The 23964-nt window shown below is 46.5% G+C and overlaps 1 protein-coding gene and 1 pseudogene across 2 annotated transcripts in view; both read right to left on the bottom strand.

Annotated features, from left to right (window-relative positions):
- Nucleotides 1-6127: 6127 nt before the first annotated feature.
- LOC142591786 (U2 spliceosomal RNA) lies at nucleotides 6128-6298 on the bottom strand (annotated as a pseudogene).
- Nucleotides 6299-6923: 625 nt separating this feature from the next.
- The window catches only part of LOC142590422 (pancreatic lipase-related protein 2-like), a 35531-nt gene continuing 18490 nt past the window's right edge, over nucleotides 6924-23964 (bottom strand). For both annotated transcript variants that reach the window (XM_075702519.1, XM_075702520.1), the window contains 4 exons: nucleotides 19687-19936; nucleotides 18718-18909; nucleotides 10000-10242; nucleotides 6924-7197 (listed from right to left, as the gene is read on the bottom strand). In XM_075702519.1, the coding sequence (XP_075558634.1) occupies nucleotides 7193-7197; nucleotides 10000-10242; nucleotides 18718-18909; nucleotides 19687-19936 (690 nt within the window). In that variant the 3' untranslated portion in view covers nucleotides 6924-7192. The remainder of the gene's footprint in view (nucleotides 7198-9999; nucleotides 10243-18717; nucleotides 18910-19686; nucleotides 19937-23964) is intronic.

Below are 23964 nucleotides of genomic sequence, written 5' to 3'. Positions count from 1 at the left end.
TCTAGTAGTAAAATGAATATGGGGTGCGATGTAAAGTGAACAGATGGTGATGGTTTTATGCGATAGAACGGTGACGGCAACAGCTTCGAAAGAAGTATTCAGTTGAACATTTCGTGCAGGGGTGCCGCCCTGAACGACTATGGCGACTCCTCCTGACAAACGGCTAGAGTGTTCGCGGTCCCTTCGGACAACGGTGAAACCTTTGAGAATGTTACTATTTTTTGGACCAAGATTCGTTTCTTAAGACACACTGCAACTGGCGAAAAAGTGTTGATAATGTCTTTGACGTCACCTATATTGTGTATGAGAAAGCCTTAGGAACTATGCAAAGGGGGAAGGCAGCTGGGGAGGATCAGGTAACAGCAGATTTGTTGAAGGATGGTGGTCAGATTGTTCTAGAGAAACTGGCCACCCTGTATACGCAATGCCTCATAACCTCGAGCGTACCGGAATCTTGTAGAACGCTAACATAATCCTAATCCATAAGAAAGGGGATGCCAAAGACTGAAAAATTATAGACCGATCAGCTTACTGTCCGTTGCCTACAAAGTATTTACTAAGGTAATCGCAAATAGAATCAGGAGCACCTTAGACTTCTGTCAACCAAAGGACCAGGCAGGATTCCGTAAAGGCTACTCAACAATAGACCATATTCACACTGTCAATCAAGTGATAGAGAAATGTGCAGAATATAACCAACCCTTATATATAGCTTTCATTGATTACGAGAAAGCGTTTGATTCAGTCGAAACCTCAGCAGTCATGGAGGCATTACGGAATGAGGGTGTAGATGAGCCATAATTAAAAATACTAGAAGATATCTATAGCGGCTCCACAGCCACCGTAGTCCTCCACAAAGAAAGCAACAAAATCCCTATAAAGAAAGGCGTCAGACAGGGAAATACCATATCTCCAATGCTATTCACAGCATGTTTGCAGGAGGTATTCAGAGGCCTGGAGTGGGAAGAATTGGGGATAAAAGTTGATGGAGAATACCTTAGCAACTTGCGATTCGCTGATGATATTGCCTTGCTTAGTAACTCAGGGGACCAATTGCAATGCATGCTCACTGACCTGGAGAGGCAAAGCAGAAGGGTGGGTCTGAAAATTAATCTGCAGAAAACTAAAGTGTTGTTTAACAGTCTCGGAAGAGAACAACAGTTTACGATAGGTAGCGAAGCACTGGAAATGGTAAGGGAATACATCTACTTAGGGCAGGTAGTGACCACGGATCCGGATCATGAGACTGAAATAACCAGAAGAATAAGAATGGGCTGGGGTGCGTTTGGCAGGCATTCTCAAATCATGAACAGCAGGTTGCCACTATCCCTCAAAAGGAAAGTTTATAACAGCTGTGTGTTACCAGTACTCACATATGGGGCAGAAACCTGGAGGCTTACGAAAAGGGTTCTGCTGAAATTGAGGACGACGCAACGAGCTATGGAAAGAAGAATGATGGGTGTAACGTTAAGGGATAAGAAAAGAGCAGATTGGGTGAGGCAACAAACGCGGGTAAACGACATCTTAGTTGAAATCAAGAAAAATAAATGGGCATGGGCAGGACATGTAATGAGGAGGGAAGATAACCGATGGTAATTAAGGGTTACGGACTGGATTCCAAGGGAAGGGAAGCGTAGCAGGGGGCGGCAGAAAGTTAGGTGGGCGGATGAAATTAAGACGTTTGCAGGGACAACATGGCCACAATTAGTACATGACCGGGGTAGTTGGAGAAGTATGGGAGAGGCCTTTGCCCTGCAGTGGGCGTAACTAGGCTGATGATGATGATGATATTGTGTATGAGAACTTTGCAATTCCAGTGTACAATGAAAGCCATGTTTCAAAAATGAAAAATGTACTGGTGTTTGCGAACTTGAAAAACTAAAGGTGACATGTGATATGGGACAGTACACGTTTAATGGGCGGTAACCGTTCAGGTTGCCTGTCCCTTTTTCTGTAAAGTTATAAGGACCTTGTCCTTCTTAGGGCGCTCAGTAGAGCGCTGTTCTTTTGGCGTCAATGACGCCGGGGTTTTAGTGTCGACCTCCATTGGCTTCTCTGAGGCGCTGGATGATCGAGAGCCAGGCGCCGAGACGCGCGCCTCGGGCCATGGCGTTCTGTTTAGTCTGGGGACCTGCGGAACGACTGTCTGCAGGACCGTCTTGGATGATGGTGGAGTAGCACTAGCTGCTGCCACCGAGGGGGCGGATGCAGTTGCTACAGGACCACTGACTGTGACCTCTGTAGACTCCTGAGAGCGATGTGGCGCTGCCCCCTGTCGCGCCACATTGGCATAGCTTATGTGAGGTAACAGCGAAAGCCTCTTCCTTGTTTCAAAAAATGAAATCTTCTATTTTACTGTAAGAACAATCACTTCCTTCTCCTTCTTCCAACAGGGACATGATCGTGAATACGCTGGATGATCCCCTTTGCAGTTCACACAGCGTGGGGGAGCGTTACAATTTTCAGATGGGTGATCATTGGCACTGCATTTCGCGCATGTTTCTTTGCCTCTGCATGATTGTGATGCGTGGCCGAACCTCTGGCACTTAAAACATCGCCTCGGGTTCGGTATGTATGGCCTGACATTGATCTTTAGGTATCCTGCGTCGAGAGAAGTGGGGAGAATACTAGTACCAAATGTGAGGATCACATGTTTGGTCGGGAGTTGTTCATTGTTTCTTCGGATTGTAATTCTTTGTACTTTAATGACATTCTGTTCTTGGAAACCCTCGAGAAGTTCCTCGTCACTCAAGCTGAGAAAATCTTCCTCTGAGATAACGCCCCTGCAGGTGTTTAGGGAGCGATGGGGAGAAATCCTGACTTTGATTTCACCAATACTGGCGAGTTCGGACAGCTTTGGCACTTGTTATTTGTTTCTCAGTTCTATAAGTAGGTCTCCACTGGTAATTTTCGAGGCTTTATAGTCTTTGCCAATTTTTTCTATGAGGCATTTCGCCACCAAGGGGATAGCTTACGCATACTTTCTGATCCTTCACTATGCAAGACGTGGTAACGTTGAAAGTTGTCTAGGTCGGTTCGGAGGGTGAATTGAAAAGGTGCATTGGTGCGGCCTCTTTTCAGAGGCCGATCTGGAAGTCGCGGGAAAGCTTCTGCCATAATATGGTTTAAAATTCGGTGGCAGTGGTAGCCACCCACGACTGAGCCGAACATGTTGGACGCTACAGGTTGTGAGCAACCTGCACACGCCAGCTATGCACCGCCACTATAACCTAATGCATATAACCAAGACTGGATATACTACCCACCGTTAACCCTTGCCGCCAGGAAATTCGGAAGTAAGAAGAAGTGAAAAGAAGACAGGAAAGATGAAAAGGCTAGAGAGAAAGTCGAAGATTGAAGAGGAGGACAGGAAAAGGCAACTGCCGATTACCTCCAGGTGGGTCAGTCTGGAGGTGCCGTCTGCGTGAAGCAGAGGCCAAAGGGGTGTGTTGCCTCCGCCGGGGGGCCTTAAAGGTCCAAACACCCGGCATCGGCTCAACCCCCAGGATCCCCCTTTCCCCGCACACGGCAAAGCCGCGCACGGGTACACGCGGGAGGGTCCGACCCTCGTGTACTCGGGTACGTGGTGTAGCAACACACCAAACGCCTGCTTACGCTGACGCCCCTGCGGGGGGTTCCGTTCTTTCCCCCATATTATTTAATATTTTGCTAAGCACCATTCCATTGTCTCCGGAATTACATGTTTATGTTTATGCGGACGATATCGCATTTTTTCCCTCCGCAAGCAATATACATTCTCTACAACAGTCGTTGCAAAATTACTTAGGAATGCTGGAGACATGGCTAGAGAGATTAAGTATGTCATTAAATATTAGCGAAATTGCCGTCTTAGTATTCCCATTAACTGCACAGGTACATATATCTTTGCAATAGACAGGAAATCATTCCTCAAGTTGACGAAGTCAGGTACCTTGGTGTTCTTTACGATGGGAAACTCACCTGGCGCAGTCACATTGAACATATTAAAACAAAGGCAGAAAGAGCCGTAGCTATGCTTCGCTGGCTCAGCCACCACCGCTCTGGACTACGTAGGGGTACCTTACTGATTATTTATAAAGTGTATGTTCGGCCCATATTAGAATTTGGCTGCGTAATATTTGCCGGTGGCCCCGCCTACAAAATTAAACCTCTCATACTTTTAGAAAGAGAAGCTCTACGGTCATGCCTCGGGCTGCCTAAGTTTGTGGCCAACGCTGTTTTATATCAGGAAGCTCATATACCCAACTTAGGTTGCAGATTCCGCATGCTTACGGTTCAGACATATTTAAAAATTTATGACTTTATAAAAAGACGTACGCGATATGCATTTATCACTAAACCATCGGAGTTTTTTCAGGTATCGTGGTCGAGACTCCACAGTCCTCAGATATTATTTGTGGAAGCACAGTTACAACAATTGGATGTGTCCATACGCCAAGTTTATCATTCAAATGACGCCTTGACAGACCTCAAAATTGAGTTCGAGGACATATTTCCGAATCATGCTAAACTGTTACGAAGGCTAGATTTAATTATCTTACACGACCACCTACACCAACTAACCACTGAAAATGTAATAGCTCCTGACGCTTCTGTGTGCAATGAGAAGGCAGTAGTGGGGATCTTCTCTGAATCTACAATGGTCTTACTCCCTTCGCCTTCCTCATTTCACAACTATATGTCAAGCAGAATTATTAGCGATTATATTAGCGGTACGAAAACTCGCCCAAAACGACACATTAGCTGTTATTGTGACCGACTCCTACCTGTATGTACAGCACTAACTGCATCTTTAGATACAAGAATTCGAAGAACATTTCGTTCGATGGTGCCTCCGTACTTAGGGAAAGTATGTTTGCTTTGGGTATCGGGACATCATGGCTTGCACTTGATGAAATGGCCGATTCAATCGCACGAGCATCCCTCAACGGCCCTATCATATCTGTTTTACCGACATCAGCTTGTGTCACCGCGGCTAGATACAGAAATTGTGTCTTCATCGGATTCGCCTTTCTGTGGTTTACAGCAAGCACCTTAAAATTAATTTGTCCAGCACGCCACCGTTTCCCGCCTGCGGTGCTAACGAAGTCTAAGGCATCTGGTATTTGTAGACGCTTTGCAACATCGGCGGCTGTCTTCAGGAACGCATTCAACATGCAACACGACAGGCGACTTCAGCTGCGAGACGTTCTTGCACCACCAGAATGCCCTGTCATCTGAGCTGTGCCCAACCAAAGCGTTTATATCCTCACTGAGGGATGCACGTCTAAATGACACTTAATAAATACCTTGGGTGTTACAGCATTTCGCTCGAGAGTTACGTGTCGTGTACGCTTTGCTTTGCATCTATATGACTCTCTTTCTTCTCTCACTATCTCAGCTGGAGTAGCGCGCCTAGCCTGTCACTGGACTAACTTCACCAGATGTCACCCAACTTTCATATCTAACAGGCTTGGACCCTACGCAATAACAAGTCAAGCATCGCATTGCCAAGGGACGACCAAGCTGCCTAGCGGAACTTCATGAGCTACTGCGACCACATTTTAACAAAAGACGCGGACTCACTGTCGGTCATGATTTGGTGTGGTGGGGTCATAGTATTTGCCCTCTCCTCAACTGCGGTACCGGACACCTGACGCTTACATCACACATCTGAAGAAGCAGCCAGGCTTGTCTAACAATAGACGTTCGATTGTGACTACGTAACCATGCGTGTAAGTCGCGCTGTAACAATGCCCTCTCAAAGAGCAATACTTTCAGCTAGTTTTATACCGCATGTATTTATATGCTACGAGTGCGACAGCTGCGGCGATAACTTGAGCAGCACCTGTAGATTATCGCCACATTAACGCGCGACCAATGGTAGGGCTTGGACTTATCCAGTCTGCAGTGCGACAAGTGCATCATGGTTTTCCCCCATATGAAATCACTAAGGCGGCGCTTTACCTTAATAAAGGGTCTGTACATGCTGATGCAAGACAGGAGCGACCAGAAATCGTTGGAACAGACCGTCACCCTGTAGTGGAAATTAGGCTTCTGAAGATGATGACGTGTGCAGTATAGTATAACCACTTATAATTGCAAACAATGCGTGTGTCTATCGAGCCGTGTAGATCGAGAATTTGCCCATATGTGGGCCGATCCCGAAGATAGTCCAACACTGGGCCGACCCGCGGCGGAGGTGAAGCAGGCTTTAAGCAATCCGCTAACTAGGAAAAATAAGTTTATTATCTTAGGTCGAAATACAACCCATATCACACATTAAGCTGATAACAGATACTACCTTTTGACCGGCGTTCGCCATGTCTACGTTCGCACCGCTTGCATATGCCCTTGCATACCTCCTTTCCTTCCGCTCTCCCGTGGTGGCGGTGCCGTAAACGTGCTGCCCGCCAGGACCACAAGGCCGAAAGAAATATGAACCATCTCTGTGGCCCCGATCCCACAAACTTGAAACGTTTCACCGGAGCAACGGCCAGCTTTCAGAGGGAGTTTGTGGGGAACCAATTTTGTGTGGCCTGTGTTGTGCGTGGCGCTTGTGATTTTGGAGTGACCTCAGAACCATTACTGCACTTCGAGGCGTCGACCAACGCATGATCCCCTTGGCTACGGTGAGGCAGTGTGTGCCCTCGGAGGGCGGAAACGTGCGTGTCTCTTCAGCGCGCCAGGATTGGTTAGTAAAATGTTTCGTGCCGAGTTTTGCAACAACGCATGCGTATGTATAAACCCCCGGTGCTTCATCACCTTCTGAGGCGCAACATCGTGGAGGCGCCTCGCCTTCCATGCATTGGGTACGGCATTTGACGCATGGCAATGGAGAGTCCGCCATTAAGGGGCCCACGCACACAGCTTCTATGGTCATCCACCTTCACAGAGTGAAATGGCATTAAATTATTTTTCAGAGGTTTTTCTGATTCTTTTTTTTATTCCAGTTCAGCGATAACATGAATAGTTGTGAATTGGCGATCTCTTCTTCCTCGCCTCCTATTAGGGATTCAGGTGGGTGGTTCCTGGACAAAGCTCGTTCCGCTATTGTAACTTCTGCTTTTCGGACAAACGTGTTGCCACGAAAGATGAAATGGGTCTGCTTTCGTTGTTCGCCGAGCTCGCTCTCCTCTTGCGTTTTTGCATAACACCATGATATTTGTGACAAAGTGATGTCTTTCAAATGCCAAGCCGCATCAAACTGACGTTAAGCTGAAATCAAAAGAAGAAATAGTTGTGACCTGAAGCGTTTGCCTCGAAACAATGAAGTCAACATGTGCAGCCGTACACAGACGGAAACATTTTCCCACGACGTTAGAGAAATTACGTACTGGAAAAAAGTCGTGCAACAAAACTCGATGCACCTAAGCGTAGATCACACATGCAGTAATGACGCGTTTAGGGGCTAGAAGTTTTCTAAGCGCTCGCGAAATTTCGCTATTACAGTTCATGAAGTTCTTACCAGGAAAGTGAGATGTGCAAATAATTTAAAGCCTGAATTGATGGGAAAACGTGGAATGTATAATTTATGGCATCGCTGCCACTTCCGCCAGAAAGCGCATCTTATGTTTTTTGATAATTGGTCTCGTTTTTCATTGCATAATGAAATATGCCACGGGGGTGCATGCAGGTATAGGCCTGTCATCGTCGGAGACGGCTTCATGCAGCTTTATCTGGCTTGAAAATTGAACGTACAAATTATACTTTCAACCACAACCACTTCTTAGCTGATATCGAAATTATGAGCGGAGCTATTAATGTAACAACGTCTGCGCTGACCCAGCTGTGCAAAAGCAAGTTAGCCGTAATAGGTAAAATTGCAATTCTTTCACACAATTATACGCCAGGAACCTCTGTCAACTTAAATATTATGGCACTTACTATAGTTTCTTTTTTTTTTCTTTGCTTTCGCCAGTGAAATCTAGTGATTTTCTAGGTAAGTCGTGTTCTCTTTTTCGGAGAGAATTGAAATAGTCCAGGCGACTATTAACAATTACATTTAACGACAATTACCATTATACAGATCACAAACAGAATTTTGAGGATGAAGTTTGGAAGAAAACGGCCGTTCAACAGGAAGGCTATTCCAGCGAGGCTATTCTACCCAGCGCTTCAAGGCACTTATTGAATGGTGGCAGAAGCATGAGGCACAGAGCTCTGTGCGCGCTCCGCTGAAAAGTACACCCTCGCGCTGAAAGCATTGAAACGCCACCTGAAAATGCCGATTTCTTTGTGCGTACACCCATATTCGCCGTGGTCTGTCTAAAAATCTGAAATACTTGTAGCATGGGATGCCACTAATTGAAAAGCGTACGTAGTATGAAAGATAAGGAGAGTTCTTTAAGCGTTAAGCGATCATTTAGGCGTTGTTTATTAGAACTATAAAAATAGATATTTCACATGTTTGACAGAAACACAAATTATGATTATCACTTATTTAGTGTATGTTTATAATATTGGTTCAGGTGACATGCGTGAGCCAGTGTTGTTTTTACGACCCGTCTAAATATATTTGATTTCTGTGTAATTATTCCGTCCTGTCGTATTTGTATGCCTACTTTGCTATGTACCCCCTACTAGCCTAGTGACTATGGGTCCAGGCACTTGTGTGTTTTCATTTCGCGAGCAAATAAACGTATACATTATGCCAAAAATAAACGCAAAGAGAATAAATGAACGCGCCATATAAAGCGCCTTCATTTCTGTTTCGTCCCTGTCTATTTTCACGTTGACGGGTCACTATGCTATATAACCAAACTGCTTAAATTGGTATAGCTGTTAGTCTTTACTCGTTGTAATAAGATATTACTGTTATTTGATTTGAAAACAGACATACACGACCAATAAGATACAAGAACACGGCAGATGACGTATGGGCACTGCGAATGAAGTGCTTGTGTGCTGTATGTATCACGGAACACGTGGGTTCTCGGCTGCCGGCATTACATCTAGTTCGCTGTCTAAAGCGAAGAGTATCTTACTTTGCTCTTTTATAACACATAGTGGTAGCCCACATCGCGTCGCACGCATGCTCTCGGCTTGTGCCAGTCAACGCAAATATTTCGTGCGATCTCAGAGGGAAGGATACATAACGATGGCCAAGTTAGCCAAGACTCCGCCTGCGTTGGGACACTGCATTCGTGAATTGAGGAGAGCAAGGCAGCGGAAAGCCTAAATCCTGCTCCAGCATTTTGAAAAGGCTCCAACAGAAAGGCGCCTTGTCTTCGGACTTGTATTCGCTGTGAACGAAAGTCCTTTTCGTGAAACCTCAATGCTATATCGAAGATTCTTTGTCCTTGTCCCGTTATACCTTTCGTGTCTCACTTGTTCGCAAACCTTTGTACTACTTCGAAATGTGCTATTAATGTTAAGAGAGTAACAGCAGGAAGCAACGTGTAAAGCGTGCTTCATACTCAGCAGCATTGAATACGAGGACAATGCTTCACCCCACCCACTCACTCGGAATTGTTTCTTTATGTTTAGTATACCTAGATCGCTTTTCGGCTATCTATATGTATGCATAACGCATAGTGCCAGTGCCGGTTTCTCTAGGTAGGTTTCCTATACGAAAAATCTATGACAGTGCTCGCACATGAAGCTGCAAGCATAAGTAGCCAAAGGGTGCCGGTACCTGAAAAGTATATCGAGGCTACGTCGTACAAACTAGTGACGTGCTTCGGTATTTCTCAGATTCCATTCAAGTGCACATGAAAAATTACCCGGCAAATCATACTGAGCAGAATAGCAAGGTGACGTTTCGAGTCACAAAGTGGGCTGAATGACCGCAAGTGAAATGAAATGCCTTGAAGTTTACTGTAATTCATCAATTCACAGTGTTCTCTTTGCGTGACGTTGGATGGTGCAAAACGAAGAAATAGGCAGTGGCTCAAACCAGAACACGCAAGAAAATCTTAAGTTCGTAAGGAAGCGCTAGTGAGAATTTGATAGACGTTGGAAAATACAGTGCATACGTAGATGCTCATTCCGACAATGGAGTTATTTCCGCATACTTACGAATACAAAAAGGCGGTTTGCTCCTGGTCCTGATGTACTGAATGCCACGGCCCTTGGCATTGATGCTGTCGTACCCCATGGCTCCTCGGCTAGCGACGTCGTTTTGCTGCAGCGAACGCGAGTTGAAGTGAAGCCCTCTTATGCTTCGACCGCCTTTATTTCTGACGGGATTTGACACGAAGATGCAGTGGTGGTTGGTCATGGACTCAATCATGAGAGCATACGCTCTTCTGTGACTGCAACCTGGATCAGCACAGCGAAGACAGTCAACCTAAAGCAACTCGATGGAAGCAGTTTGGTGTCATGCGCATATGTCGACTAACTGAAAAAATATTTAAGGCTGCTTAGCGCTAGAGCTAAAGCAAGAAATCGTTTTCGCGGAGGCAATTCGAGATGATCGTAGTCAGTTTATGCTCCTTATTTGCGGCTCTGTACTCGGTAAGGTTTTGGAAGCTGTTGTCAGGAAAGAAATTCCTATGAGCACCAATTTCGCATTCTTGATCGCAATCAACAGGCATGGAAGTTTGCTGGTAATTGGTGTCAATTGCCACGTTGTGGCGACAATATCGGACAACAACGTTACTAACGCCATGTTTGACACACCACGTTGGCAAGCGTCGCGATTACCGGTCTTATGTGGCACTTCCATCAAAAACGCCACTTGGTCAGCGCTGTGCCTTTCCAAGACAGCTCTAATCTTATTGGGTATTGAAAATTAACAGTGGGAACATATGGAATAAGAAAAGCTGCAAGGCACGGACAAAGTGCAAATAGACTCTGAGCCTTAAATGATAGCAAATGTGACAAAGGGTATATGCGTACGTCATATGCGTGAAACGTATGAGAAGCGATGTACGACATAAGAGACAGAAACCTTCGATTACCATTCATTTCCTGAGCTGTGCATTTATATAATGTAAAGCGCCTGCGCGGAGACCAATATATGCAATCGAATTTTATTTGGTGTAATAAATGTTTGGGGGGGGGCAACTAAAAATGACGTGACGTTTGGTTGCGCATGCGCGCTGTCGCCCACCTGCGGAGAAGCGCGAGCACGGTACGTCTTGCCAGGTATGTTCGTTTCAGTTGCTGCCACACTGGCTGAGGCTGGCGAATGGCCACTGTCGCTGCACATGCTCCAACGTGCCCTTGGGCACATTGACCGTCTGCACCGCGCTCCAGATGGTGGAGCGCGGTGCAGACGCGCTCCACCATCTGGACAAAACCAGTGGCGGTGCTAAGTGACTCGCGACCGGCTCTCCAGGCACTCTCCGATCACCATCGACACGGAGTCACTGAGACCCTCCTGAGAGCAAAAATCTCGGCCCTCTCTGCAGTGGGGGTAGCCATCTCCTTCCACTGGCTGCCTTCCCACGTAGGGATCCCTAGAAACGAGGAGGCGGATGTCCTTGCTAAGGCCGCCCACCACCCGACCGTTCCACTCACCAGAGCAGTCGCAGCATCGGACTTCTCCAGGCAGAGACTCAAACAGCTGCTCACATCCAGCCATCCGGATAGCAGGGTAGCTGCCAACCGCGTCCCAAAACTCCTCCCTGAGACCGGCCTCTCGCGATGGGACCGTTCCACACTCCTTCGTCTGCGCACGGGTTCCGTGTGGACGGCAACTAGGCTCCATGCCAGGGGGCGCATCGCCTCGCCGGCCTGCAGAAGGTGCGGTGACGCAGACACCCTCGAGCACCTACTCTGCACCTGTCCTGCATTAGCCCAGGAGCGCGCTCCAGTCACTGCCACCTACCGACGGTATGGACTCCCGGCTACCTCAGAGACACACCTGCTCTTCCCGGCCCGCTACCACCTCCCAGCACTGGCAAGCCTGCTTGAATATGTGTACACAAACGGGCTCCTAGATCGCCAATAGACTTCGGCCTCGCACGGCCTCTGCCCGACCGCCGGCCATCGTCCCTGGATGATGCTGACGCCTGCTGCCTAAAACCTACTCTCCCTTTCCCCCTCTGTCCTCTCATCTTTCTTTCCCCGCCCCCATTCCCCATTACGCTGCGCCGTGCTCCCACATGGGCTGCAGAACTTGAGCGTATTTTCCCTCTCCCAAACCACGAAGAAGAAGAAAGTTTCAGTCACGCGTGCGGCATGAAAGCGTTGCTAGGCGTCGCACGACGCCGGCGTACCAGCGTTGATGGAGCACATCAAGTTTGGCACTGTAATGCGCAACTTTTTTGAACTCTAGTAAATAAAACTAGAAGAAAGTGTCCACGCTTCTCTATATGAGCTATTCAATTTAAAGATTGCGCGACGAGACATTTTTTTATAGAATAATGGTGTTCGCGTAAAGCTTTTAAGGGATAATCTCGAAGCCAGGCATGCGGCAACCGCTCCTTACGTGAGGACGGGTGAGGGGAGCTTTCAGAGTACGCTTGCTTCCTCCATCGGTCCTTCGCTGTAAGGAGGCCTCACGTAAGGTTAGGAAGCGCTCGAAGGAAAGGAGCGTTTCATTGTTTGGGCCTTATGTGCACGTCAAAGAATTGGTTAATGAAGGACACGACGGCGCGCCTCATAATAAGATCGTGGTTTTGGCACGTATGATCTCTGAATTTATTTTCTTTAATTGCGAAGCATCCTTTTCGAACCTCGGGCGCTTTCAGAGTGCCTATTTATCTAGCTTCCTATGCCGGCAGGGCTGGCGGTGTTTACCAACTTGAGCCGCTAGGTATATATAAACCCATGTTTTCCTTGCCGGCGTGGTCCCGGCATCGTCGTCAATCGAGCTCCATCATCCAAATCTCGCCTCTGATTCTCGCGTGCGCCGAGCCAGCTGGCGCGAGTAAGATCAGGGCACGTCGACTGCGGGACACCGGTTCGCGATTGCCTCCATACGAGCAGCAATTCAAAAGCAAGTTTCCCACCCCGTGCACGCGAACCGGCTCATGACGCTCACAAAGGAGCTCCTGGAAGACCGCAGCTTCCTCGAGAAATGCGTCAACTCGGACACAGCGTAGGATGTCGTACTACAGGGGTACTACTTGACGCATAGGAAGGGGAACGTGTTTGCGGTCATCGAGCAGCTAGGTATGAACACGTTCTTTCTGACCCTCAGCATGACCGAGCTCCAATGAGCGCCTGCTCAAAGTCACCAGGACAGTCAAAGAGCCGGTGAAGGCGCGCCGCCATACAGCCGATGCTATAGCCAGCTACCTGCAAAAATGGTTCGCATAACTGCCATTCCCTCGGTAAGTGCGCATCTGCATAATCGTGTATTTATTAAAATTATCCCTGTGAGCACAGGAACTTGCAAATAAAACCGTCGACGATGAATGGGCCACAGACGAAACATTACCTCACTGCGTAAACATTCGCGCCCGTAACACTGTCGCAAAAGCTGACGATTTGGAAAGTACTGCGCTCACGGTACCTCCTCCGTCTAATGATGATAACCAAAATCCGGCCGCTCCCAGATATCGACGACGATGAGGTTACGCCGGAAGGCTACATGACCTATTGTAAAGATTGGGTCGGGTAGTTGCTATTGTTTATCAAAGAAATCGTTACAAGTTCGATCTTTAGCCGATATATATAGCGTCGAGTTCGTTATCGTTCAAATTTGTGCCCATGATAAAAGTTTATGGTTGCAGGGTTTTACACACCCTGAAATGCAGACGATACAGTTTGTGACAATGTTGTTGAATACATTTCACTCTGTTAACAATAGTCTTTCATGCAGTATAATACTGAGCGAATATTTAAATGTTCCTTCAGTTAACTGTGAACATTAATTTCCTTAGCCAACATCTACTCAACATGCTCAATCACGTTTCCAAAGTACATGCATTTGACGAAAAACCTCACCATAAATTTAGTCATTTGAACACCTACACAGAGCAACTAGACTTACGAAAGTGCACAGCGCTTGTCTTGTTCTCGACCTGACTACGTCCAAACATCAAAGGTTAAATTTAACACGTCTTTCTGAACTTTTCTTCCTTTCCGAAGCAGATGCTCGTACTACAGATTCAAAGCTGAACCATCTGTCTGGTTGGGAATAATTGTCATAAAATTAGTGGTATGATCTGAAGAACGTTGTACTACGGTGCACCCGCCGTGGTTCCTTCTAGTTATGTCGTTGTGCTGCTAAGCACGAGACACGAGACCGGGAGATCAAATCTCGGCCGCAGCGGCCGCATTTCGATGGGGGCGAAATGAAAAAAAAAAAAAAAACGCCCGTGTACCGTGCGCTGGGTACGTGAAAGAGAAGCGGGTGGTCAAAACAAATTTTGAGTCCACGACTACGGCGTGCCTCATAATCAGATCGTGACTCTAGACGTAAGAACCCAGCGTTTCATTCTATATTTTTTACTACTGGATTCATCAAATTTCGGCAACAAACTTATTGGGAAGTAGGTGCCCATGGGCGAATTGTACGCCTGGGACGAAAGACAAATCAAATTAGGAAGAAAAAATGGACTCGCCATCCCGACTCTGCGAAAGCGGATGGCCAACAATACTGTTAGAAAACCACTCAAATGCCGTCAGTGGGGATGCAGTCAGTGTTTTGCCTAGTGTTATCACGACAGCGGTATTGCAATGAACTGAGTTGCTAGGCAGGTCTGCCTTTTATACGTGAAGTTTCGTGACGTCACTCACTGATTCGTATGCTGCTATTGCCCATTTCTCACCGGAGCAGCTTATGCAACCGCACTCTTTACCGGGTAACACGCGCGGGGAGAAGGAACGTGCCTCACATTGTCCAGAGGCGCCTTATCATCCATCCTGACGCTTGTTTCGTCTTTTATTTATTGAAACGAAAACTGAGCTGTGTGTTGTATATCTCATTCCAAAGGACACGTGCACTTTATATTTTTTTTTCCTGACGGACACGAAAAATAACGACCAATTAGAGGCTAACCGCTTCGCTGTAAAGCTAGCAACGACTAGCATGCGTCAGCTTTCCACTCCGTGATGTCAACCCAAACTTGACATCAAGAGAAGCGCAAAAGAATACTACAATAAAGTCACAATGAACGACTTTCCTCTTTCGCCCACGGCAATGTTCTGGCAACATTTCACTCCTAAACGGAAACTTTTGAGCAATATTTCTACAAGCAGCAATATCGTATGTGAGAAATCCATGATCGCAAACTCATTCAACGAATTCATTCGCTGATGATGACAGCGATTTGTCACATTTCAATGTTTTTGTTGCAGAACCTCATCATTGTTGAAATCAAGGTATCCTAGGAAGGGCTCCTTTTTCATAATCTACACTAAAAGAAAGAAATTAAATTCTGCGCTTTTACGCTGCCATCGTTTCTTGCGTTCCTTTACATGAAGTGCGTTGATCTCACACGCCTTTTTGATTTGGACTGTATTACCCACTGCTGCTTATGGCGCCATACTGGTGCGGGCAGTACATGCGGATTAAACAAACAAACAAATAAATAAATAAGTAAGGAAGGTTCTCCCAAAGTGGCTATAGGGTAGTGCCGCATCATTTGTTCCAGTTCAAGCTTCCCCGCTGGCTGGTCGTTTTCATTTAGGCTTCCTGATCATACCAATACCTACGGCGCCGTTTGTGGTCCTTTATTTCGCGCTTGGCAAATTCAATTCACCAATTTCCATAGTTGTCACTGTAACAAATTATTTTCCCTCACAGTCGGCTTTGCATGCAAATGCTTCCTATCATTCACGTTTTCTTTAGGACAGCGAGCTACGAAGGCAGTTGCTAGACAGAGAATTCTGAATAAACCAAACTTAGGCACATACAGCTCCTATTCAACATTGGTCAATTACTTTATGAAGGCCGCATAGTTATGTGAATATGCGACATCACGATCACCTGCTCATACATCAGTGCCGTCTTCATGGGCACTCTCAAAAGAGTACGCCGCGATTTCTAGAATAAGCTGCCTTCATGAGACATGCTTTCACTAAAGCTCGAATTAACAAGTTAGAAGGGGTTAAAAGCAGTGCCACTCATTTTGTGAACGATTCATTTCATCGTCACGTTAGCTTTAACGCCCTAAAAAAGTGTTTATCTTGGGAGCCATGAGAAACTCGTCGCCGCTTTTTCAGGCTTTCCTTTCTCACCCAGTTAGTCCACGACAACCTCCATATGGATCGCCACAAGTAGTTGAAACCTCCCACATACTATTCCCAAAGAAGCTCTAATAGCAAGAAAGTCAGAGAAATTAAGTCCAGCATTACAGTGTTCCAGTCATCATTTCTTCCACACACGATAGGTGAGTGGACCAACTTACCTAACACTGCTGTTACAAAGTCCAGCGGGTCGTTTACCGCCTTACTCAAGCAAAATTTGGATGAAACGCAGACATGATAGAGAAGTGTTGACCTACGCTCACCCATCACTTGTGCCTTCGTACTTTGACAAGTGTCGTGCAGCTCTTTTATTGCGATAGCAACTATATGGACATTCCAGGCGCATTCCTGCCGTCGGCGCCGGCGTTGCCATGATGTTCCGTATAAAGTACAAATGCGATATCATGTCGACGCGCACCCTACGCGGTATGTGCGAGTGATAGCGTGCTAGGGGAGCCGACGATCGCGGCGCAATCTCGCTCGCGCGAAAGACAGGAAGCGCGCCGTCTTCTGTCGCGCGCCAGGCGCCCACCGTTCCGAGGTACTGGGGGGGGAGGGGAGGAAGGGGGATGACGTTCAACTCCGACTGCAACTGCCTATGTGGCGGCTGCGCGCGGTTGAGAGTGCAGCCGCCACATGTTGAGAGGGATCTGCATTGGCGGCAGAGTCTAGGTGCGTCCACAGCTCGCAGCTTTGTCCGCGCTGTGTGTTCTCGGCATTCAGTTTACGTTGAAGCGATAGATAAGCACGAAGGCCGCTTCTCTCGCTGCTACCGACGCACTTGCCAACGTCAGCGTTTCGACAGCGGGTGTCCGCGGTCATCGATTGTGATGTGTTCATGTTTGCTGCGCGTGATGCATTTAATTAGTTAGCAAGCGAACCTTTGCAAGCTGATACGGCCAATAAAAGTGCTGGCCTCACTTCGTTTGGCTGTCTGCTAATTTGCTATGGCAAACGATGCTTCCGCTTTCTGAGGAAACTTGTACTATTTGACACTGATAGTCATTTTTTTGTTTTCATAGCTCTCATTGTATTTTTCTTGTTTGTCGTGTGATGCACCCCGACTACCGTACTGTCCTCTGGGCGTGTGTAGTGATTTTAATAAATAAATAAATAAATAAATAAATAAATATGGTAGCTGCTGCTTCTCAATTCGAAGATGCCTGTGCAAGTTTAAGCCGAACTTTTTACCGTAATATGCTAAAGGACTATGCCAATTGCAGGCTTGCTTGCCTGAGCAGCGTTTCTTTGGGACTGACCATGCATTCATGAATTCATCACCATTATCATCATCATCACCAATCTGATTACGTCCACTGCAGGGCAAAGGCATCTCCCATACTTCTCCAACTACCCCGGACTAATAGTGGCCATGTAGTCCCTGCAAACTTTTTAATCTCATCCGCCCACCTAACTTTCTGCCACCCCCTGCTACGCTTCCCTTCCCTTGGAATCCAGTCCGTAACCCTTGATGACCATCAATTACCTTCCCTCCTCATTACATGTCCTGCCCAAGCCCCTCCCCCGCCATTTCTTTTTCTTGATTTCAACTAAGATGTCATTAACTGCCGTTTGTTCCCTCGCTCAATCTGCTCATTTCTTTTCCCTTAACGTTACACCCATCGTTCTTCTTTCCATAGCTCGTTGCGTCGTCCTCAATTTGAATAGAACCCTCCCCGTGCGTGAGTACTGGTCAGACACAGCTGTCATACATTTTTCTCTGGAGGGATAATGGCAACCTGCTGTTCATGATCTCAGAATGCCTGCCAAACGCACCCCAGTCCATTCTTATTCTTATTATATCAGTCTCATGATCCGGATCCGCAGTCACTACCTGTCCTAAGTAGATATATTCCCTCACCACTTCCAGTGCCTCGCTACCTATCGTGCACTGTTGTTCTCTCCTGAGACGGTTAAACATTACTTTAGTTTTCTGCAGATTAATTTTTAGACCCACCATTCTGCTTTGCCTCTCCAGGTCAGTGAGCATGCATTGCAGTTGGTCCCCTGAGTTACTAAGCAAGACAATATCATCAGCGAATCGCAACTTACTAAGGTATTCTCCGTTAACTCTTATCCCCAATTCTTCCCAATACAGGTCTCTGAATACCTGCTGTAAACACGCAGTGAATAGCATTGGAGAGATCGTATCTCCCTGCCTGACGCCTTTCTATATTGTGATTTTGTTGCTTTCTTTATGGACGAGTACGGTGGCTGTGGAGCCGCTATAGATATCTTTCAGTATTTTTACATACGGCTCGTCTACACCCCGATTCCGTAATGCCTCAATAATTGCTGAGGTTTCGACTGAATCAACCGCTTTCTCGTAATCAATGAAAGCTATATATAAGGGTTGGTTATATTCCGCACATTTCTCTATCACCCGATTGATAGTGTGAATATGGTCTATTGTTGAGTAGCCTTCACGGAATCCTGCCTGGTGCTTCGGTTGACGGAAGTCTAAGGTGTTCCTGATTCTATTTGCAATTACCTTAGTAAATACTTTGTAGGCAGCGGACAGTAAGCTGATCGGTCTATAATTTTTCAAGTCATTGGCGTCCCCTTTCTTATGTATTAGGATTATGTTAGCTTTCCTCCAAGATTCCGGTACGCTCGAAGCTGAATCAATTAGTGACATTCATTCCTCACCCAGTCGATAGCATCCCGGCTGTAGCGATCCCCCGTTCGGGAAGAAGTCCACGTCACCCACCGATGCAGCAAGACCGAATTTCAACTTGTCTAAGAGGCCCATGTTCGTGTGGATGACATCCACAAATTCGGCGTCACCCCTGGACACCGTTACGTTAGTGCCTTCGAAGAGAGGACCAGCCGGATCGAGTGCTGGGCCAGAGGAAAGAAGCGTTTACCACCAGGTTTATATAGTATAACCCGCCGTGGTTGCTCAGTGGCTATGGTGTTGGGCTGCTGAGCACGAGGTCGCGGGATCGAATCCCGGCCACGGCGGCCGCATTTCGATGGGGGCGAAATGCGAAAACACCCGTGTGCTTAGATTTAGGTGCACGTTAAAGAACCCCAGGTGGTCAAAATTTCCGGAGTCCTCCACTACGGCGTGCCTCATAATCAGAAAGTGGTTTTGGCACGTAAAACCCCAAATATTATTATTATTATTTATATAGTATAGTGTAGTATGCAGTGAATAATGAGAAATATTTAGTGCACGAGATCCTACAGACTTGGTAGGATCTCGGACAGGGAAAAATAGGGTAGGATAAATTTTGAGTCAAATTTCATTCTTATGAAGGAGCAGCACAGCTAGCATTTACGAAACAAACACCTTTAGACTCCGGAACAGTAACTGTCTGCATTCTTGAGGGTGTTCTTTATCTAGGACGCTCACTCTACCCTGTGCCCTCCGATCACATAATAAATGGCTGACAGAATCAAACACTGGTACAGACAGTAAAATAAATCACACCCAGCACTTAGTGATTCAAGGTGCAGATATGGATGTCATTACCAATCTTTGCGCGACTCGTAAAAAGGGGGAGCCGGTTAGCAGGGACAGCAAACATGTTTGGAGGTAGCGAATTTCAACGGTCGGTGGCGCAAAGTTATCGCAACATGAACGCTTTGAGAGTTCAGGCACACGTGTCCCACCCGTAATGCGTCCGATCCTCTTGCCCGTGTGCATCAGGAAGTGCCTGCCGCAGAAACCGGCCACGTGAGCGCCCAGGCTAAAGCCTATAATGTGGACATTGTGGGGCACCAGGCTGGCGTCACCGCGCATCAGCTGCTGCAGCACCACCGAGAGCTCAGCGCCCACTGCAGGCGTGTTGGCTGCGGCAACTGAGTACACGGGTGCGGCGGCGCCTCGGCGCCAGTCCACCACTAGAACGTTGGCGTCAATCTGCGAAGGAGTGTGCAAGATTGTTGAGCGGATTTTGCGTTTGTATACTGCTTTTACATGTAGTGAAAAAAGACCACATTCGCCACCTACGTCTCACTGGTGAACAAAACACTTTTGACAACAACAATTATGCGTGAAAACAAAGGGTGGGAAAGACCTGAATTACACAAGTTAAAAAAGAAAAACTAATAAATACTTCTAGAAATTCGCAACTGTCTGCGAGGTGACAGTGAAAGCTATGCATTTTTATAGAATTCAGTATCTGGTTAGCAAACTATCTCCAAGCAAATAGGCGGAATTTTATCAAGTTTACATTATTGTGGGGTTCACTAAACCCACAATAATGCTGTCACCTTGCCCACAGTGGGCAAAGGTGACAGCAACGCCGCAACCATGCTAAGACGAATTCTCCTGTTTGTGCAATTTTTCATCGTGTTCCTTACTACTGGGGGCCCCTTTCCGGCGGTCCAGGATGCGTCGTCGATGCCGGAGCAATGGTTACAAGATTCGTCTTGTCCGTGCCCGGTCTGCCCTAACTTCTTTACTGAAGATAGCCTTGGCCCGACCGCCGCCGATTTCAAGTTCTCTTCGCTCCACTACGTAGTCACGGACTTTCCAACCCTGTTCGTATCCAACACTGTGACGTCAGTGCCTGCGACTACAGGAGCAGTACTGCTGGCCGCCTTCTTCAGTGCGCAAGGTGATAGGTTGATTGATTTGATTGATTGATGTGTGATCTTTAATGCCGCAACGGCCAAAGAGCGCCATGACATTTATTTATTTGTAAGGTACCTTACAAGTCCCCTACACTGGCATTGAGTAAGGGGGGGGGGGGCATAGAATCAAGTAAGCACATACAGTCTCGTAACAATATGAAGGTACATATGGTAATAAAAAGTCTTTCTTTTCTGTAAGAAACGATCAAATGAGTTGCAAATGGCAGTTGTAATGCGGCTGTAAACAGGCCTAAAAACAGGGCACTATGAAATGCATAGCTAATGTCAATGACTCATTATGTGAGCTATGAGCATAACGAATTGGCTATGAGGAAGTGATATAGCAAAGTGCAAACAAACACTGCTGCATGCGCAGGACCCTTGAAGTTAAGGGTTGATGCACGTGCCGTAAACATTTGTCACTGCGGCTACAGCCTCCAAGGCGAGACTGTGCTACGCATGACCTGACGAAATTATTTCTAGTATGTTAACTTCGCCCAAAAAGCTAAAGACTGTGTTCAGGTTCAAAAGAGGTTCGTTACTGACAATGAGTGCTGGATGGGATGGTATATGGTGTAGATACGCAGAATTAAAGTACTTTCTTCTGTGCAGTATCTACTGCCTTGCGCTGGATGACACCTTCGGCATGACTGAGGATCACTTCCAGCCAGCAGGCAAGAGTGGGTGCCGAAGGTATAACCTATTTTTAGTCGACAGAGGAGCACTTCCTTGTATTGTGCTGATTTCTCCAATATCCAGTAGCCTAATTTAGGTTTGATCAGGGGTAATTAGATTCCAGAGTATCCCAGTGTTTGTGCCAGTGCTTCTTCAAATGATGCCGTAAATATAGTTTATAGTCTGTGGTGGTAATGGGTGTGTTTATATCAGCGTCGCTAAAAACCACTGAGGTAGAGTGCTTGTCCGCGGTTTCATTGCCTTTTATGCGACAGTGGCCACGCACCCAAGAAAGGATGACGGCTTGTTCGTCCATACAAGCGGAGCATAGCAATGCACATAGTTCGTTAAATACAGTGTTTTTATGTTTTCGTAGACTCAGTATGGCTCGGACTAAACTCAATGAGTCCGTGAACGCAATTGAGATTCGTTTGTTTAATGTGTTTATCCGCACAAAGGATCGCGTATGCTTCAACTGTAAAAATACTTGTATATGGATTCAATGCACCGGACATTAAAAACGATGGTCCTAAAGCTGCGTAAGCAACACCAGCAGGAGACTTCGAAGCGTCTGTATCAAATTCGGCACAGGAATACTTATCCTGAAGTTCAAGAAAATGTGAACATATATGTGCTTCAGGTGCTCGTTTTCATATTTTGACGAAAGAGACGTCACACTGGATGGTCTGCCACTGCCAACGCAGTTGAAGGCTTGCAGGAGCTTTTAGGAGATCTTTAAGAAGGGGCACGCCTGTTTCTCCCAGTCTTAGCGACGGAGGAGGCCTCATCGCTAGGCGGTGACGGAACAGCGTGGCCGTGGACAAGTCGTAAATAAGTGAATGGCATGGACGATATACAGCGGATTTTACCTTCAAGGCATGCGAAAAGCGTAAATATGTCCTTTGCAGATGAAGAGACCATTCCTCGGATTCAACGTGCAGGCTTTCTACAAGACTAGTCCTCAAGGCGCCTGCAGCAAGACGGATACCCAAGTGGTGGATAGGACGTAACATTTTCAAAGCACTAGGTATAGCTGAATTATAGACTATGGCTCCATAGTCAAGGCGTGATCGTATTAGACTTTTATACAAGCCTATTAGGCATCTCGTGTGGTTTCCCCAGGATGTGCGTGACATGAGCTTCAACAGGTTCGTAGTCTTGAGGCACTTCGCTTTAAGATATTTCAGATGGGATATAAATCTCATCTTACTGTCTAAGACAATACCTAAGAATTTATCTTCGGAGCTTACAGAAAGTCTTTCTCCATGAAGGCCTATAGCGGGGTCTGGTAGTACACATCTCTTGTTGGGGAAGAGGACGCACGTACTTTTTGGGGGTTTAGTTTGAAACGGTTCTCGTCCACCCACTTAGACAGCCTATTTAAGCCAAGCTGTAATTGTCGTCCCCAGGTACTTAGATAACATGATTAGCAACCCAATCAGATCTCATATACCGAGTAAAACATTGTACGTGGTACGACAGTTTGCAGCAAGTTCATTTTGACCATAAATAAGGTACAGCTCAGCACACTACCTTGTCGTACACCAGCCCCTTGCGTAAATGGACGAGACAGAACTTTACCGACTCTAATACGCAACGTGCGATAGGAGAGGTAGCTCTCAATCACATTCACTAAGCTGCATCGGACTTCCATTTCAGACTGCTCACGGAGGATTCCAAAGCGCCAAGTTGTGTTGTACGCTTTCTCCATATCAAAAAACACTGACAAGAAATACTGTGCGCAAACGCATCACGAATATTTGTCTCGATGCGGACAAGGTGATCTATTGTGGATCTACCTTCCCTGAAACCGCACTGTAAGGGATCGAGTATTTTGTTGCTTGCAAGAAAATGGATGAGACGCCGGTTAATAATTTTCTGAAAGAGTTTGCATAGACAAGTTGTTAGAGCTATAGGCCTATAACTACTGCGTGAGGAAAGGTCCTTGTCCTCTTTTAGAGTAGGATTTACAATTGCTTCTTTTCAGACGGACGGAATGTAACCAGCAGAGAACATGGAGTTAAATAAGTAACACTAGTGTTTTTTGGGTGTCAGGGTGTAAGTATGAAATCATTTCATACAGCGTTCTGTCACTTCCTGCGGTAGACTTGTTGCAACAATTCATTGAAGCCTGAAACTCCGCCATGCTAAATGGACAATTGTATATTTCACTGGCTGTGCCCTTCCGATCCAGAGGCTGTCGCTCCGCTTGTCGCTGGTATCATGGAGCTGTATCTGTGTAATGGGATGTATTGGAAATTTGCTCGAAATGGGTTCTCCTAGACAATCAGCCTGGTCCTCAAGAGTGTCTGCTCATGAGCTTACTAATGGTAGAGGATGAGATTTACGGCCTTTTTTGTTTACCATGGTCCAAGCTTTGCTTTCGTTTGTATAAGAATTAATGCCAGAATATTATTGCCAACTTTGCCATTTGGCACGGCGGCGCGCTCTTCTACCTTCAGATTTTATTTTCTTGGAGCTGATAAGTTGTTCTGTAGTCGGAGAATCACGGAGGTGATTCCATGCCTCATTTGCTTTTTCCTTGCCTGTCTGCAATCGTGATTCCACCATGGAACGCTTCGTTTCCATGAATGGCCATGTTTGAGAGATGCATTCTTCTGCTGCGCCGATAAGAAA

Source organism: Dermacentor variabilis, chromosome 8 (genome assembly GCF_050947875.1).
Source record: "Dermacentor variabilis isolate Ectoservices chromosome 8, ASM5094787v1, whole genome shotgun sequence".
Taxonomy (NCBI): domain Eukaryota; kingdom Metazoa; phylum Arthropoda; class Arachnida; order Ixodida; family Ixodidae; genus Dermacentor; species Dermacentor variabilis.
This window is presented reverse-complemented; position numbering and strand designations above follow the sequence as displayed.